This window comes from Typopeltis vanoorti, chromosome 1, assembly GCF_054136105.1.
Source record: "Typopeltis vanoorti isolate ZY-2024b chromosome 1, IOZ_Tvanoo_1.0, whole genome shotgun sequence".
Lineage (NCBI taxonomy): Eukaryota > Metazoa > Arthropoda > Arachnida > Uropygi > Thelyphonidae > Typopeltis > Typopeltis vanoorti.
Window position 1 is genome coordinate 180900347 of NC_143549.1, and position 19697 is coordinate 180920043.

General features: G+C 35.6%; 1 protein-coding gene across 1 annotated transcript in view; it reads right to left on the reverse strand.

The window, feature by feature from the left end:
• Positions 1 to 19697, reverse strand: part of Megf8 (multiple EGF like domains 8) — a 752012-nt gene that overhangs the window by 614501 nt on the left and 117814 nt on the right. Inside the window, exon 4 of the mRNA XM_090404705.1 lies at positions 11072 to 12236. Coding sequence (XP_090260831.1) covers positions 11072 to 12236 — 1165 coding nt within the window. The remainder of the gene's footprint in view (positions 1 to 11071; positions 12237 to 19697) is intronic.

A 19697-nucleotide genomic window follows, 5' to 3' on the forward strand; every position in this document is an offset into this window, starting at 1 on the left:
CACCAGTAACAAACTTTCAAAAACTGTCAAAGCTGCCCTTCAGAATTCTCAATAACCACTTCCATTTTGCCAACATCCTTGACCTCTTCTTAACCAGTTCTGATAAATTACACATCAGTTCTCCTCCTTGTAATTCAGATCATAACTTTAACAAAGTCTACTTACCTTCATCCAATCAATCTCAATTTCATATCTTTTGACACTATAACAGTGACAAATTTGGAATGAAATAACTTCTAGTTCAACACAGCTGACTACTATTTTCACTCATTGGATCCTGACATTTGTGGCAACTAAATAACTGAAATATTTCTTATGGGAATAGAGACCTTCATCATCTGCCTCCATCCAAAAGCATAGACCACTATTCAAACCTTGGTATTCCAACAACGTCGCCAAAGCAGTTCAAGACAATAATTGAAGGCAGAGTGGAATGCTTTACAAAAGAAAGGACGTAACAAACTTCCCATGTCTTGTAAAAGTGACTTGCGACAAGCACATCAAAACTAATAACAGCGATCAACAACAAGTTCAAAGATGCTTGTCTGCAATAGCGCATATGTGCTCGACCAGATTTATCATTTGCATAAAGAGAACAAGCTGCCAGCTTCGAAGACAACTTGCAGAAAAATGTCAAAATGGTGACTACAGCTGGACCATCGACTACAGACAAGCTAAATAGGTGCAAAAACCAAGTGATGCCACTAGCAGCCACTCCTACAGTCAAACATATGACTCACAAAAACCCTACAAATCCACCACCAACATCTGTGGCCTAAACTCCAACCTTAATAGTGTCCACTACCACCTGCAGTTTACCAAACCCCACCTAATCTTTCTGGCAGAAACTCAAATCTCACCTCCTTTCAGTACTATTCACCTCAAACTTCCAAAATACACACTCTTTAACTCCTTTTGACACAAGGGTGATGTCTGTGCGTACATCCGCTCTGACATACCTTGCCAGAGAGCACCCACCCTAGAATTGCCCAACTTTGACCTTCTTTGAATGAAAAAATCCCTACCCAACTCAGTCAAATTCATATGCTGTCTCTATCACCTCCCTAATGCAACCAACCACTCTGAGCTGTTCAATTTCCTCTCCTTAAAAATTGACTTACTCTAGTCTGATGGGTTACAACTCCTTCAACTGAAATTATCGATGTTAAGATTGAGTTGGATTCTTGAACCAAAAATTACATCACAGTGTAACAAAACAATTAAGGAATATTTTTGTGCTGTAGCATGACACATGACAGCAATGGATTGCTTCTCCTTTAATAAATTTGGTAGATCTGAAAATTTGTCCATGTTATCAATCATGATCCCTCCTGGGAGTGGGGGGGGGGTATAAAGACATTCCAAAATCTTGTCATGGAACATGCAGATAAAATTAATAAAACAAGTAATCAATGAGATATCACTGTGGAAATTTCATCATGAAACATATAGTTTTAACATTTGATTCAATATATGAACATTAATATCCATGCAAATGATGAATAAATTTTAGAATTTTGGTTTATGTTGCATTCATGGTTCCCACTTACATGCTTTCCCTTCTTTAAAATAAAATGAAAGAATCTGATATTTCATTTAGAAGTATTGTATCTAAGAAAACAGATGCAGCTTTGGTAATGAAGAAAGTAGTAAAAACTGATCAATGCAAATCATGTTATGTTTTTATAGCACATGGCATTATTATTATTATTATTTGACACCACCAGGGAGTCCAAAGACTCATCGAGGGAGAGTGTGCCAACAGTATCGAACGATTGGTCCCCTTCCAACTACTAACCGCGCTCAAACTTACTTAACTGAGCCATTAGTAGCAGAGGCTCTACCAATCGACCAACCTTTGCCGGCTATAATTAGCCACAATCAAAGTTCTTTACTGTAAGCATAACTTACAAAAAAATGACAATAGTGAACAGGAAATGACAGTTGTTGATTTACCTGATAAAGTTGAGAGTAACAACTCTAATGATGATGATGACAATGAAATTTATTATCTTAAAGCTTCAGAGGTGCTTCATGACACATCTGTTGATTCTCACTTAAATTATACAGAAAACATATAATTGAGTTCTCAGATAAAAATGGTAGTCAAAATATTTTGCAGTTCACCAACAGAAAACGATGATATACTCCAAAAATATATAAAGAAAGAATTTGATAATGAAGTTTCATTAATACCAAATTCTAAAAATTCAGTGGAATAGCCTACTAATGTTGGAGCATTTCTCAATGCTTAAAATTGTGTGATAGATTTGAAAACTGGATTTCAGTTTTGCAGAATATGTGAACTTAAATTGCTCTCTCATCAATATTAGCATTGCAACAAATAAAAGTTGTTGTAGAAGCATTATGTTGTTAAAATGTGAATTTGTGTATTGCCGATGTAAAGTTAAAATTCATGCTCAATGAACTAGCTCACATAAAGGAACGATGAACATCTTATTCTAATGTTCTGCAAAATCCTCATGATCCCAAGAAAACTGAATTAAAAAAAAAAGCAAATGCACATTAAAAAATATGATTGCAGAGTTAGCTGAACATATTTATAATTAAAAGAAAAAAAAAGAAAGAGAAAAATCAAATGAATCTGCTGAAGTTAGTGATATAAAGCCCAAAGGTGCGGCAACTTTAGATTCAACAAGTACTAACAAAAAACAAAAAAAAAAATAAAGTAGCCTGTGCAGATCCAACTCAAAAACAAAATAGTGCTGAAGACCTAATGAAGTCATCAAGAAAATTTTCAAAAAGAAAAGTAAGAGAAAAATATAATAAATTCAAAAATAACTTTTGATTTCCTAATGACCAGTCAACTAATAAAAAATGTCAAATCTGAAGTGCTCTTTTATCACAGCTGGATTAATTTGCAAAAATTAGATCATGTTTATAGAACCACAGCTTCAAGTTATGTTTTCTACATGATCATTTTAATAAAAAAAAATACTAAATAAAAAAAAACACGTATGTTTGATTTTTTTTTAAATCTTTTAAGTGCTATTTGTTTTGAAATAAAACTTTTGTTTATAATTTGTTAATAATATTACTAATGTTTTTTTTTTTTAGAATAAATATTTTATATATGTTTATATTTCTGTGTCATGTTTTATGTTTTAATCATTTATTTTCTTTCAATATAGTTTTTCTGAAAATGTAAGAAATTACCACAGCTTCCATAGCTCAGTCTGTTTCCACAGAGTCCTTGGTTGGGAAGATCTGAGTTTGAATCGTCTACAATGCAATGAACTTTTATCATGGATTTCCAATAAAAAAAAGGTAAGTTAACCAGTCTCATACAGAGGTGGGGGGATTTTCTCCCAGAAACTAATTTTTCACCCCTCTGAACATAGTATATTCACTGACATAAATACTGTTGGGTAAGGAAGCCAATGGGAAACCATCTTGTTCTATAATCACCATTCCCAAATAGTGATTTAGGAATAGTGAATTATTGGTAAACTGATATTTATGAAAAAAAAATTTTACCAAATTACTGGTAATCAAAAGAGTCAATTTCCAAAATTTACCCATCTCCCAAGTAATATGTTATTTGTTAGAATTTATATTTCAGTCTTGTAAGTCACCACTTCCCAAACTGCAAAACGTAGGTTTTGTTGGGGGGGGGGGGGGCTGTGAAATAATGAAAACAAATTTAAAATGTTTTAAGACTAAGCAGATTTTTTTTTTTTATCTTAAAAGAAATGTATTTAATATTTATTATTTCTTTTTTGTTATTTTTTATATTTTAATGGAAAAAAAAATTACACATTGGTGTGGGTTCACAAATTTTGCTTCCTGCATAGTTTGGCGCTTAATGAATATTAGTAAATATATGCTTATTCATGTAAGTTTCATTTCAAAGCAGAAATCTAAGAATGGCAGTTTCAAATATTTCACCTGATATTGGTGTAGCAGTATTGAAACACATCCATCACATTAAATTGTTATTAAACTTCTTTTATTTTTTAATTCTTTCTTTATTACTAATCGTTTTACGTTTCATGTGCTTGTACTGCAAATGTACAATAACAATATATCTATCTATATAAAAATATGAGAAAATGTGCCATGTGTATGTAAGACGCTAAAAATGTAATATTTGCATTTGATTTTTGCAATATTTGCTGTGTATGTTTTGTACTGAATATAAATACAATAAATATTATAACAATATATGTCTATATTATGATTTTTTTCAAAGGGGGCAGTGAAATATTTTAATTTTTCCAAAGGGGACCCTGACATCCAGAAGTTTGAGAAGCACTGTTCTAAGTCACTAGTAAGTGCATCAGTCTATCTATATCTTGATATTCCCCTCTAGGTCCTTTTCCTGCTATCAAACACCAGATTTACTTAAACTTTCCTCTCCCATTCTCTTTAAGTTGCCATACTATCTTAAGAATATATCTTTGTACACATTCTTCAATGCTAATGATATCATGTTCCTTCCTTCCTAACATCATTTTTCATATGATTCTGCCACTGATGCCATTTGTGCAATCTGCAAAACTTTCTCAGAACCCTCATATCAATGATCTATATTCTTCAATCAATGTGTTATTTCTAACCCTTCTCTCACACTCATAAGTTAAAACCAGTTTAAGCAAAGTATTGTATACTATTAGTGTTTCAGCTAATTTTCTCTTATTCCCTATAAATTAATTTATTCAGCTGTTTCTTCACAATACCAACTCTGCTTATTTTATTATCGTGATTATTATTATTGCATGAGTACCTCCATGGAGTCAGAAGATTCATTGCAGGGATCTGCACTATCCTCATAATATTTATCGTACTTCTCCTTCAACTTATTGACAGACAAAGCACTCAAAACAAACTTAGGAAATCCATTCAATTCATTCGCCACTCTCCGAGTGAGAAAAAATATCTAGTCCTCACACCCTTGCTAACCACACTCTTATGCAATTCGCAGGGATGGTCCTCTTATTCCACTTCCCCCCCCCCCCCGAGACAGATGCTGAAAGATTTTCTCTGCCCCAAACTCTTTTAGTAACATTCTTCTTTTATATCCCCTCTTTTCTACATATCAACTAACTTTTGCAACCCTCAAACAACTATTACTGTAATGAAGCATTCCACAGACCAGTCACCATCTTGGTCTCTCGTCTCTGGATCCTCTCTAACACTACCTTATTCCAAAGAAACACAGGCAACCAGATCTGAGCACAGTAATCTTAATGTGGCCATATAGACCTTATAAAAAAAAGGAATAATAAGTTCCTTATCCCTCTTTGTTAGTGTGCTCTTCAATAACTAAGTAATCCTGTCAGCTACCTTGGCAATATGCCTTCTGAACTTCAACATACTGTTTCCTGAGCATGTCACAATCACCAACCTCATTGGTCTACATATATCCTTTTCTCACAGCAGTCCCTATAATGGCTGGCCACTACCCAAGTAATTACATCATGCTCACTCTGACCAACTGGAGGGAAATTCAACACCTCATTTACAATAACATCCTCTGATGAGATAATCAAATCCAAGACCCCTTGATCCCCATGCACCCTCTGTCACGTACTGCACAAGATAGTTGTCCCTCAAAAACTCAAGAAATTCATTTTATTTTCTCCTAGATGCTGTCTCATCATTCCACTCTATATTATCTTCATTAAAACCCCAATAATGATCATCCTTTTTTTTTATCAGCTGGATGAATTTGTCTATAAATTTCCATCTCACTGCCTTCGACATTACCAGGTCAATAGCATAACACCTAACTAGATATTTCATTCTGTTCACTTTCACCTGACACCATACTGCTTCAAAACCATTGCCACTGTTTGTTCCTTTCATCTTCTAAAGTAATGGGGAAAATCATGAATTCCCAACTCCTACACTACCTTAAATGCACCCATCTAATAAACAACCACAATATGGATTCTGTCGCTGCTGATCATCAGGAAATCTGCTCAAATATATCACCCATCTCTGGACAAATGCCATGGAGAAGTTTGGTGAATCTCAAGTGGTTGCACTTGATATCTCCAATGCTTACTAAGCAAACTTCAATCATCTGGTCTGTCTCAGGACTTCTGTAGTTGAATTGCTAGCTTTCTGTCTGGACACACACACTATGAGTGATGGTGGATAATTTCTTTTCCTCTTACTATTCAACAAATGTTGGAGTTCCACAAGGTTCTGTTCAATCACCAATCCTCTTCCTGTGATATATCAATAACCTGCTTCAGTTGACCTCCAAATGAATACACAGTTTTGCAGATGACAGCACAATGCACTCCTCCCTTTCATTTGATAAACCTTACTCTAACACAATTCGCCACAACCTACAGAACATCAACTACCACTGCTCTCAATTCTAATCTCCAAGCCGTCCTCCAATGGTGTTCAGATAACCTCGTCAATTTCAATGCTAGTAAAACCCAGTTCTGTATTATTTCTCACAAAAAAGATTTTCTCCTAGTATTATTTTTGACAACACCCATATTTCCAAACAAGAGATTTCTCTTCTTGGAATTGAACCCTGACATCAAGCCTCTCCTGGCATAAACACATCATAACCACTGCATCCTCAGCTTCTAAAAATAGGATTTCTCTTTTTCTCAAGACATTACTTCTAAACAGCTGTTAACCTTATACAAACAAATCTGCCCAACTATTGAATACTGATCTCACATTTGGAGTGAGGCCCCCAAGAACTCCCTCAAAATACTTGACTCAATACAGAGGAGAGCAATCAGACTTATTACTGACCCATCTCTTAAAAACTCACTCTTCCCAACTTTGCACAGACGTTTGGTTTCTGCAATATGTGTATTCTACAAATATTTCCATAGCAAAAATGTTCATCTGAAATAGCATAAAAAATTCCCCTACTTAGTACTAAGCCTGCTGGAACATGTGCAGCTGCAGCTCAACATCCCTTCACAGTGCACCTTGAAACCCATAAAACAAGTTTCTTTTTCTCCTCCTTCATCCCTGCTATTGCTGTATTGTTGAACAGTCTCCTCCCCCGATGTGTTTCCCAAAGAATACAATATACAGTCTTTTAAATCAAATGTAAACAAGTTCCTCCTTTCCCACCCCAATACTCATATACAGTGTGAATGAACTATAGGTTAATCAACCAACCTCTCATGTATGAGTTCAACATAAAAAAAAAAAAAAAAATCTCCACTTCAGATAGCTCCTCTGCTACCATCAACAGCACTCCCTCCCCCTTCTTGTCTATCCTTATGAAAAACATCAGACCCATCCATCTTTATTCCTGACAAAATATCATCCTCATCTAACCATGTCTCACTTATTCCAACAATTTTTAGATGAATATACTCTATTAATGTTACAATTTCATTGTTCTTTAAGAGATATTTGTGTCATGAGAGGTTTCTTTTAATTTGCCTGGAAAAAAAAAGCTACAATTTCATTTCATTATTTCAAATACTTCTGGCATTTGTAAACATACATACTAGGCTATTTCTGGTTCTATAACAAGTTTCCCAACCATAACACCTCAGATGACTCCTCCATACCCTCCCCTTGGCCATCTGTGTCTATAACTGACCTTGCATCTCACCTCAAACCTGTTTGTTTCCCCTATATCCCTGGTCATCCCAATCTTCTCATGTATACACATACATTGACTCCTGTATCCATCATCCACTCTTCTCATGTGGAGTGACCCTGTCCACCCCAACCTTCCCCATTTTCCTGTTGTCTTGTGTTCCTTCTCTTTCATTCTCTTTACTCATGCCACTCACCTCTGTATTCACAAGCTTTCCTACCCACTTACCTGCTGTTAGATGTCACCTCTTGCTTCATCAAGTCTTCGATTCACTTCAGTCATCACTCACTTGCTTGCAGCAACAGTTTCTCCAGTTGATTCACACTAAATGCATTTAAATGTAGTCTATCTCATTTATATGGTTCCATCCATCCCTCAAATTCATCCACACATTCACAAAATATGTGTTAAGAGAAAGGAATCTAAATTCCTTTCTCTTAACACATCTCAGCCAGTATCTAATTCATAATTCTCGCTCGCCATCTCATCTCATCATTTTCATTAAAAACTGTCCCTAATTACGAGGGATGTGCAGAAAGTGAGTTCCATTTTTAAATATTTCCACTGCAGCGCTGCGATCGCAAATGGTGTGCATGCGTGCTGAGTTTGTTGATGCCATTTTCAGACATTATTGCAGTGCATACGCTTCTTGGTGTGTGTTTATAATGCCTAAGAAAATCGAATTGCCCACCAGAGGATGGCGATCCTTTCCTGAGCAGACTCGTCACCGGGGACATGAGTTGGGTGTCTCATGCAACCCCTGAATCCAAACAACAGTCTATGGAGTGGAGGCACACCTCGTCAACAGTCAAGACGAAATTGAAGACAATGGTTTCCACTCAGAAAATCATGTACACTGTGTTTTGGGACAAACAAGGAATTTTGCTAGTAGACTTCTTGGGTCAAGGCTCAACAATCAACGTGAGTATGTACTACCAAACCCTAAGAAACTGCATCACGAGATCCAGAATAAATGACATGGCATGTTTACCAGGGGGCATTGTTTTGATACATGATAACACCCACCCACACACACACACGGCTGGCATAACACAACAACTTCTCGCCACCCTCGGCTGGGAACAATTTCATCATCCCCATATAGTCCTGACCTCGTGCCAAGCGACTTTCACCTGTTCAAACATCTGAAATTTTCCTTGGTGGCCAGCAGTTTCAAGACGATGACGACAAGGTGAAAGAAGCAGTCAATATGTGGTTTCCGTTGCAGGTGGCAACCTTCTACGACGAAGGTATACAACTCTTGGTGCCCCGTTATGATAAGTGCCTGAACAATGGCGGAAATTATGTAGAAAAGTATTGAAAGATGTCTACTTTAATTTCCAATAGTTTCTTTTTATAAGTATAATTTTGTTTCTCTGACAGCCCATCGGAACTTACTTTCAGGACGTCCCTCGGACATGAAATATTTTACTTGTTATATAGGTTCTCCATTGAGAATACAGCTGAAGTTTTCTATATTTCTGCCTATTTCATAGTTTCCAGTCATTTTGTTATTGATTTTCATGCCAAATGTGCTTTACAGAACTCAATTTAGTTAAATAATCCTGGAGACTTGCACTGTATTTGCTTAAAAGTATAGCATCATCTTTATAAAGGAAAGAGCTAAGTGTGATATCTCAAATTTTGATATCAGGTTTAATATCACAATCTTTTAAAATGTTATTCATTTCTAACTCCTTGCTTACAATTTACATGTAGATTATATATTACACTGTGTAATTTTCTATTTATCCCACATAATTGTAGAGTATTGAAAAGTTTTTCTCTTAACACCTTGTCTTAGGCCATTTCAAGATCTACAAAACTAAAGTATAGATGCTTGTTATATTTGTGTGATTTCTCAAATATTTGTCAAAATAAAAATCTAATCCTGACAACTTACATTTGGCATGAACCCAGCTTGTTGTACTTCTTTATAATTTAATTTCTGTGCAATTTAAAGATGAGTACTGTGAGAGCTTTACTCAAATCATCTGGAATTTCACCTTCTTACCAGGACTTTCGAATTATCATCAACAGCCATCCATGGAGTCAAGAGACTCGTCATGAAAGGTCCCAATCATGCAGCACAGCCAGCTACTATAAAACTTTTATATCTCTATACCTGAACATTTCTGATGGCATTTTCTCCTGAACCAAAAATATTTAATATTAAGACATTTTAGGAGAAGTGAACTTGATGATGATGATGATTGAGTTAGAATATATCTTTATGTAACAACGTATATAGCCTCTGTAGTGCAATTAGAAGAACAGTAGAACATTGCACACTTTGATTTTAAAAGAGGTTAGATTTTCGTTGAGATGAGGAGAATTCTTATATGAACTTTTTCAATTGAAAGTGAGTTAGCCGATCTTATACTCAGGTAGCAGGCTTTTTTCTCCGGAACCTGGCATGACCCCATCCCACATACAGATAAAACATGCCTTCAGAACACGCAATTGACAGACAATTTACTGGCATGACCTCATCCCACATACAGATAAAACATGCCTTCAGAACACGCAATTTACAGACAATTTACATACTGTTGTTGGTGTTGATGGGCAGTAGACGGTGTCATGGTAGTAGTGTTGTGGCAGGAGAATTAAGTAGTAGTGGAGAGGGTGAGATGTGTTTAGCGAAGTGGAATAGATTGCCCTCCCTGTGATGAGTCCTTGGACTCCCTGGAGGTATCACATAATAATAATAACAAGTTATGCCTAGCTTAAATCTGAGCTTAGTGCAAAGTTTGTACTTTCGAATAGGTCACATTCATAAGAGTAGCTGGCAAATCTACTATTTGGTCTGCGAAGAATTTTTGATTATTATGCAATTTTTTTTTTTATTACATTATGGTATTTATAGCAAATGCAAGAAGAAGAAAATGATGGGACAGGTTCCAAATTAAAGATGGCAAAACCTAAATCTTCAAGCTCTTAATTTAGTCAAAGCATTTTAATCTGCATAATTAAAATGGACTCAGATATAAAACAACTAACCCACTACAATGCTAAGGATCTGAATGAAATTTTTAAATGCAATTCTTTCAAAGTAAGATTAAGAATAAAACGCTACACTAATAATAGATTCAATTTTTGACTATATAATGTTTATAAATTGTTCATTAAGACATAACTGGAATTAAATAATTTCAGTGACAATTAAAACTGTTTCTGCAACAAATTCAATGAGTGCTCTGAAGATGCTGGTTTGAAATTAGCAAAAATATTAATAGCTCATTACATCATTTATTTAATGTTTTCTTCTGGTGTTGTTTATATTGTTTATACCATAAATACTATTATGAATAATCATTTGTTATATTACAATTCTACATTCTCTCTCTCTCTCTCTCAGCAGAGTGAGCTACTTTTTCTTTCAAACTGGATTCCATGAAATGTTATGGAATTCAATTTCTCAGCATATGAAAAACAAATGTTTTTGATTTTAGGTGCAAAAAAGTAAAATATTTATCATAAATATATTTATGTTTAAACAAACATGCTTACCTGGAAATTCCTCCCGAAGTTGGGAATTATTCATCCACTTATGACATCGAAGGTGGTACAAATATGTGTCATTATCATAACATTTCTCTTCAACTGAATGCCGGTGGGTATACCCACCATAGACCATCATGTAATCTCCTATAATTACAGCGCTGTGAAATGTGCGTTCTAAGGGTATATATTTTCCTGCTTCTCCAGGATAATGAACTTGTGTCCAGTACTGCTTTTCTACATGAAAGGCATGGATCTGGTGACTGAGCCTACTGAAACGGGCATAGTCCACAGTGATACCACCATAAACAAATATAGTTTTCGCTGGTGCATAGTAAACAGCTGTGTGCCCTATTATCCTCCTATCCAGCTCTTTACCTCCTAAAGGTGTCACGTACTCCCACTGTGCACCATTATTTAAGTTAATTCTATGCATAGCTGATGAAAAGGAATCATCTTGAAGACTGCCACCAAATAAGTACAGCCATCGTTCATCCACAAGTGTTAATGAGTGCTTAGTAAGAGCTGGGGGATGAACAATACTGTTGGCATCCTCTAAATGCCACTCTGATTTGGCAACATTAAATAACCATAAACTATCAGAGAGTGAACCATTCTCAGTTTCACCTCCATAAAGAACAAAGTTATTTGCATAATGAGCTATGGCATGACCCCAGCGTGGTCCAGGCCCATAGTGTTGGGTAACGTTTATCCACCGACTTTTATTAAAATCATAGGCCAGTAAATCCCCCAGAATACCATCAAATGTGAAGCCACCAAATACATAAAATCTATCTGTAGCCTCCAGATAAATGCCAGCATGGCCTGCTCTGGGAGTCAAGCCAGTGCCCTCTTGGGCCACTAAGTGCCAGGAGTTGCCAAGATGCTTGTTTGTGTCAGGTAAACTGCATGATTCTCCTGAGTATCCTGGATTGCATATACAACGGGCGGGTTCAGGTATCCTTTGGCAGTAGCCTTTTCCTTCATTTTCACAGCAATCCTTTGGACAGAGGCCAACATCACAAGCTTCTCCTGTCCATAAAGAATTACAAATACATTTATGATTTACACAATCACCATTTGAGCTACAATTCAAAGGACATTCGGTCACACTGTACATTGCTCTGAAACCTTTTCGCACATAGTTTGTATCACTATACAAAAGGATCAGCATCTGAAAAACAATAACAATAATTATTAAAAAAAATGTAACAATATAATGAACAAGAATATTTTGCTTATTTCAAAAAGAAAGTTCACAAATATATGTGAACTTTCTTTTTGAATTCACTAAATGCAAAGTGCATTTAACAAAAAAAATGTTTCAGAGGAAAAACAATGATAAACGCTTATTCAATAATTATAACCTGAAGCATAAGGTACAAATCTTTATAAATATTAAATTATACCTTAAGTATATTATTAAATTTTACCTTAAAATTAGCCTGGTTAGCTGAGTGTTTAACATATTTGCTCTTCAACCAAAAGGCTACAAGATCACAGATTCAAATTACACTATGGGCATGCGTTTATCATTGTCCACTTACTGGATGCCTAAAGTGGTTTGTAAAAAAAAGTTACAAGTTTGGTCCCTAGAGTTCCTAAAGTCCCTGGAGTTCCTAGATTAGTTTATGCGTTACATCCACTCATGAAAGGTTGTAATCTTACAGTATGTTAACTAGTACTGTGGGTGGACTAAGCATTTTTTTTTTTCATTTTTATTAATTTTATAAATTTTTTATTAGTTTTTTACATAATCCACAAAACCTGCTCTAGAAACCAAACAAAACTTTTTTCAAGCCACTTCAGGCCTCCAAATAAGTAGGACAGTCACAAACGTTCATGTGAGATTCGAACCTCCAGCTATTTGGCTGGAGAGTGGCATGCTTGCTACTCGGCCAACCAGGCAGGTGAATAAATAAATAAATAATATAAAAAATAAATTTGTCTGCGCAGTTAGCCTAGTGGTTGAACGCTTCGCAACCATATGCCTGGGGAAGGAGTGTCCTAGGTTTGATTCCCGTCGGTGATGTGAAGAGCTGAAGGATCTTCCTCAGCCATAGCCAAGCTAGCAGGTCTTGGGTGTGGATAGTAGGGTTTTTTCCCCATTTTATCCAGGGTTTTTCATCCAGCAAAGCAGGCAATCCAGCCTTGAGAACTCAACACTACAGGACATAGGATACACCGGGGCATAGGGATGACCATCTTATCCTGTGAACGGTTTGAGGTTCGATGATTAATAAACCCTTGACACCGCAAGGTAAAAGATGGTAAAAAGAAGATGAGATGAGATGAAAAACAAATTTTTAAAAAAATAATAATAGCAAAGAAACAAATTTTTAACAAATAATAAAATATCCTCAGTCCACCTATGGTACTAATGGACTATAGGTATACACAACTTTTCATGGGTGGCAGTTGTATTAAAAAGTGGAATTCCCAAAAAGTTCTCCAAAATTTATTTAATAGACAGGGCATTTCAAAATAAATGGAGATCATTACTTTCTTGATATCTACAAAACTCAAACAGTGAATGAAGATGGAGTGGCTGCAGAGCCTTTGGTAAAAATTTCAACCTATTATTATTATATGGCACCTCCAATGAATCACAGGACTCATCATGGGCGATCACATACATATTTTTGTGTCTAACAGATAAGCTTAGGTGTTGATGGTTATTCATGACTTATTTTTCACAGTATTAACAACACCACAAACACTTTTAACAAGAAAGCCTACACACACATGAAGATACCTACATAAACAATCATATCATCATCCAGTCCAACAGTATGGCATTTAAAAACACTTACACACAGAGCCAGAGCCATTTGTTCTAACGATACAGCTCTGACCACTGAACTCCAATACCTGAGCCATATGTTCTTAGCCAACGGCTACAATCCCTACAAAATAGATAAAATACTACATAGGCCCATTACTCTGCCTTCCCCTAATACACAAGAATACAACATGACCATTTCTATTCCCTATATCAGAGGTACATCGGAAAAGATAGACAAAGTATTGTTGAAACATGGCCTTCGCACCACTTTCAAACCTCATGTCAAGCTGGCAACTCTGATCCGCTCGCCTAAGGATAAACTTCACCCTTTAGCACACCCAGGAGTGTATGAAGTTCCGTGTGACTGTGATTTGGCCTATTATGGGCAAACAGGAAGATCAGTGAACATCCGCCTGGAAGAACATGAAAGATACATTCGCTACTATTACTATGGCAAGACGGGACTGGCAGACCACGCTTTGGACACTCCTTCACACAGGATTAGATGGAGGAAAACGAATGTGCTATTTAGGAGTCGTTATAGATCTGAAAGATTATTTTTTGAGTCAGCAATGGCTTTGAAGAATTCTCCCAACCTTAACAAATATGGTTGCATTAATTTGCCAAAAATTTGGGAGACGGTTATCCTAAGAAAAACTCCTGGATAACTGCTGTGTTTTGTTTTTTTTTCTCGTTAGAGGGCACCAAAAAATAGGACTTTAGATCTTTTGTCTTTTGCAATTATGTTGTTTCACTCACTCACTGTCGCATTTACATGTGTGCTGTGCTCTGATGATGATGCTGAGTTGAAAATCAGCGAAATATAAGCATTAATAAAACATCTTTGTTGTTAAAAGTGTTTGTGGTGTTGTTAATACCGTGAAAAATAAGTCATGAATATTTTTGTGTATTAACTGCATATGATGTATGCTAATTTTACTTCTTCTGTAGAAGACAAAGGCTCTGTTATGTCCATATGAGACCAGCTAACTCACTTCCAAATATTTCCTCATGTCACGACAAGAATCAAATCCAGATCTTTTACAATCAAAGGATGCATCTCATATTCTTCTTCCAAATGCGCTATTCAGGTATATAAAGAAGTTCAGGGAAAAATTCAGTTATGATAATTAGTAGTTTTCAGAGAAATAAGCATTCATCAATGAGCGGTTAAAATATCAGTGAAACAGTTATGCAGTGGGATAAATTCTGTCCACATTTCCAGAACAAAACACATAAGCTATTCTTCCAAGAAACACTATATTCTGTTTAGTAGAAAAGTTTTATCAAACTATCAATATACTTAATGTAAATTATGATCTACCTCACCAAATCTGTATGCCAAAAAAAAAAAATAATAATAATAAAAAAATAATAATAATAATATCACATCAGGAATTCTGTGGAATAACAGATTCTATTCACAAAAAAGAGTATAAGCATGCACACGCACACACACACACACAGATGCCACCATCAAGCACCTATAAGATCTTAAAGAAACAAAAGAACTGAAATCCTTCCAGTACAAAATTCAGTTTGCTCAGCAATTAAAATGATAAAATTGCTTATGCAGACTGTTGAGAATGATCAACATTTCATGAATACTTTATACTCGACAAGAAATTGTATTCTTGTTTAATTCTTTACCTAAGTGTAAGCAAACAAAGTTTTCATGACTAGGCTATTTGTATACAGAGGCTGATGACTTCACATTTGTCTCAGTATTCCATAATGCAGAGCATGAACATGTATATTTCTATGCATTATATATGCTCATGGAAATAATCACTACTCAGAATGGTTTCTTCATTATCTTCCAAAGTCTAGCACTCAGTGATGAAACCTCTGTCAAAAGTGGTCTGAATAGTGATCTTTCTTATAATGGACAGCAATATACACATAAAAAAGGTGTGTGTGTGTGTGTGCACGCACATGCGCAGTATCCCATTATGTGGATGCTGCACATAATGGGATACCGAGGCAATTGATGTGGAGTAAACAAACAGTCTACATACAAGAAGCCTAGTTGTGAAGATATTTCACATGCAACACTTTTGGTAAAGGATTAAACAAGAATATATCTTGTCTAGTATAATGTCAGATTAAACACTTTTCACCATTACATGTCACAAGGAGAAGATGCACTGCTGGTAAAACACAAACCCTGACGGGATACAACAGCCATATACAACTCTGCAAAGGAAACAGTGTGGTATGCTGCAACTCTTTTCACATCCACTACATGAGGAAAATGCACTTCTAGTGGATGCTGCTACTAAATGGAAACAAATGTTTTGTTTTTCAATACTAGTGGTGGTAGGCAGTAGATGGCGTTGCACATAGATGATGATGGTAGTACATTTTGTGTAGTTGGTAGATTAAGATGTGGAGACAGAGAGCTGTAGAGTAGGGCACCCTCCCTCGATGCGTCCTGTAATAATAATAATAATTATTATTATGTGATCTTTGCTTGTGCAGATTTTTTGTGCAAATAATTAAAAAAGCAAAGTTTACATGACTTGATCCCATGATATAATGTACTTGAAGGACTGCATATATGCAGATTGTGCTTTGTGAACAAGGGAACAGCAATCAGGAAGGGCCTTTGCTATTTATATGCACTTTGCTTTTAATCAGAATAAGACTCAACATTTTTTCAATTTTAGAAAACTGAATACACTGAATTGTGCAAAACATTCAGAAAATGTATCATGGAAGAAATAAGAAAATTCAATTGTAAATTCATACAACAAACAACTGAAAACAACTGTAGTCTAGTTGGATTGATCATTATGCCATCTTGAAAAAGCCACACAATTGATTATTAATAATATTATATCAGGATAACAAATTAAATGAAGAAGACAACTTCGAAATAACTGAAGTGCTACAGATTCTACCAGAAGAAGTTATGTGGAACATTCAAACCTTGCAAAATGGAAAAGCTGCAGGTGAGGACAGAATTATAACTGAACTTTTAAAAGAAGGTGGGAAATGATCAACAAAATCTTGGTTGAAGAAAAATTATATACCAAGAACATGGAAGAAGGCTACCCTAATTCTGATACATAAAAAAGGTGAAGTAGAAGATTTGACAAACTACTGACCCATCAGACTATTGATGGTTTACAAAAGTCTTGGCTCATACACTTTGTGCAACTCTAGACCTGGCACAATGGACCATATTCAAGTTGTTCAACAGATTATCGAACAATGTAATGAATATCAGTTACCATTATATCTTGGTTTAATTGATTATGAGAAAGCCTTTGATTCAGTAAAACCTTGTGCAATACTTAAAGCATTACCAAACCAGCAAGTGGAGGAGCTATATATCAGGATCATCAAATCAGCATACACCAATGCAACAGCAGCAGTTCATTTCAATAGAAACATCTCTACAATGGAAATACAGAGAGGTGTAAGACAGGGTGACACAATATCTCCAAAATTATTAACAGCATGCATAGAAGAAGTATTCAAACTTCTTGATTGGGGAGAAAAAGGTCTGAAGATAAATGGAAGATATTTAAGCCATTTATGCTTTGCAAATGACACAGTTATCTTTACTTCAACTCTGCATGAATTACATTCATATCCATGAACTCCAAATTGCAGCAAAATAGCTGGCAAGAACAAGAAGATACAAATTATGTTCAATAGCTATGTCCAACCAGAAATAATAATAATCAATAATGATGAAATTAAACAAGTAGATCATTATGCCATTATTCCTAAAGAGAAAAGTTTTTAATCAATGTATTCTTCCTATACTGATATATGGCTGTGAAACATGGACACTAAATGCAAAGGAAATTCAAAAATTAATAACAATACAATTTAGTATGGAAAGAAGTATGACTGGTATCATAAGACTGAATCACAAAAGGAATACATGGATAAGAAAGCAAACAAAATCTATGACATCATATGAAGAGTGAAACATCTGAAGTGGCAGTGGACTGGGCATATTGCTCGAAGACAAGATTAACAATGGACAAAAGAGGAACTGGATTGGATTCCACGAGAGGAAAAACAACCACGACACCAACCTAAATCATGGTGGATTCATGATATCATCAGATTTGCAGGAGTAACATGGGAAAGGAGAGCCATGGACAAACAGTTTTGGAGTAATCTTGGAAAGGCCTTCATCCAGCAGTGAATTGACAATGGATGATGATGAATGAAGACTCAAAATAAAAGGTGCAATTAAAGCATACAAAAGTTTTTTTATATAACTGTTTTCCCACCATTTGAAGTAAATATCACCAATTACAGCTGGCCTGTTGGCCAAGTGGTTAGCATATCCACTCTCCAGCCAAAAGGCTGCAGGTTCAAATCCTGGTGTGGTCATGGATGTTTGTCATTGTCTGTGAAAATACTAGTGGTAGTGGTGGTGGGCAGTAGATGGCTTCGGTGTAGATGATGTGGTTCTCTGTAGTTGGTGGAGTGAGTGGTGGAGACAGAGTTGTAGAGCAAATGCCCTTCCTCGATGAGTCTATAGACTCCCTAGAGGTGTCACATAATAATAATAATAATAATAATAATATATGCAAAAAACAAAAGGGATCAAAAATTTCCAATGATTTAAACAAAATCATGAAATTTTTTCATTAATAAATACACCTCTTCAAGAATAATATCTCACATTCATTCAAAAGCATTATTTCAATGGCCTACATTTATATGTGCACTGTATTTGTAATTAATGTTTTTCGAAGTTCATTTCCCAACAAACTCTGTCACTCCCAGTCCCAAACCTGGATGAAAAAGGAGAAGGGTTGTACTTGTGACTAGCAACCAGAATGTATAAAAAATTTTTCCTGCTACAGAAACCTCAAGGAATGAAGGAAACTGGACTAGTTCTGATGAAGAACCACCAGAGGAAATGATGCAGCAGGTAGAAGCTCTCGGAAAGAATATCTTCACACCTAATATGCAACCAAAATTGAATGGAACCAATGGGGAAGCAGAATTAAAGAAACGAATCTGATTGAGAGCAATGATTGAGGCACTATGCTCTGTAGGGGATGAGGAGAATAAGTAAGTATTTCACAATGAAAATTTTTGAAATCTTTTAAGTTTTACAGATAAATTTCAGAAAAACTTCCAAAAAACTAGGCGGCAGTCTAGTTTTTTGGAAATTTTTTAACTCTAACTGGCAGAAACAACTGACCACAAATGGCAAAAAGAAATCTTGAACAGATAATTAACATTTAATATGATGGGGTCTGGAAAGTTCTGATAAACACTTAGAACAAAAATGATATTAAAGCAATTGATATAACCAAGAAAGAACATACTAGTAGCAGAGTAATGAAGGTAACTTATGTTCTTATATCCTTATATCCTCCTATGTTCTTTCTTGCTTATATCAGTGGCGGCTTTAATATCATTTTTGTTCTAGGCGTTTATTAGAACTTTCCAGACCCCACCCCCCCACCCCTCATATACAGAAATGAGCAGATAAGGCCAATATTATTTATGGAGGTCAGCATAGAAGAAGGGAACGCATACAGTATGATCTATCAGAATTTTGCAAATGCTTTTGACAAGTTGTTAATATTTAAGTTGTTGAATGAATTTAGATATCAGGCTAAAGGACTGGATTAGCCATATGATAATAAGAGAATTCTATACCAGGGAGCAGCATCAAGCTAAAAATAGCAAGCAAGTTCCAAAAGAGTTTCCAGTATTAGGAAAATTGTTACTATTCAATCATTATGTCAATACTGTTATCAATGGATTGCTGGGAGATATGCTGCTAAACATTTGTAGATGATAAAATGTGGAGAGGTATGAGGAATTATGCTGATGTAGTGGCTCTCTTCAGGAGGATTTGAA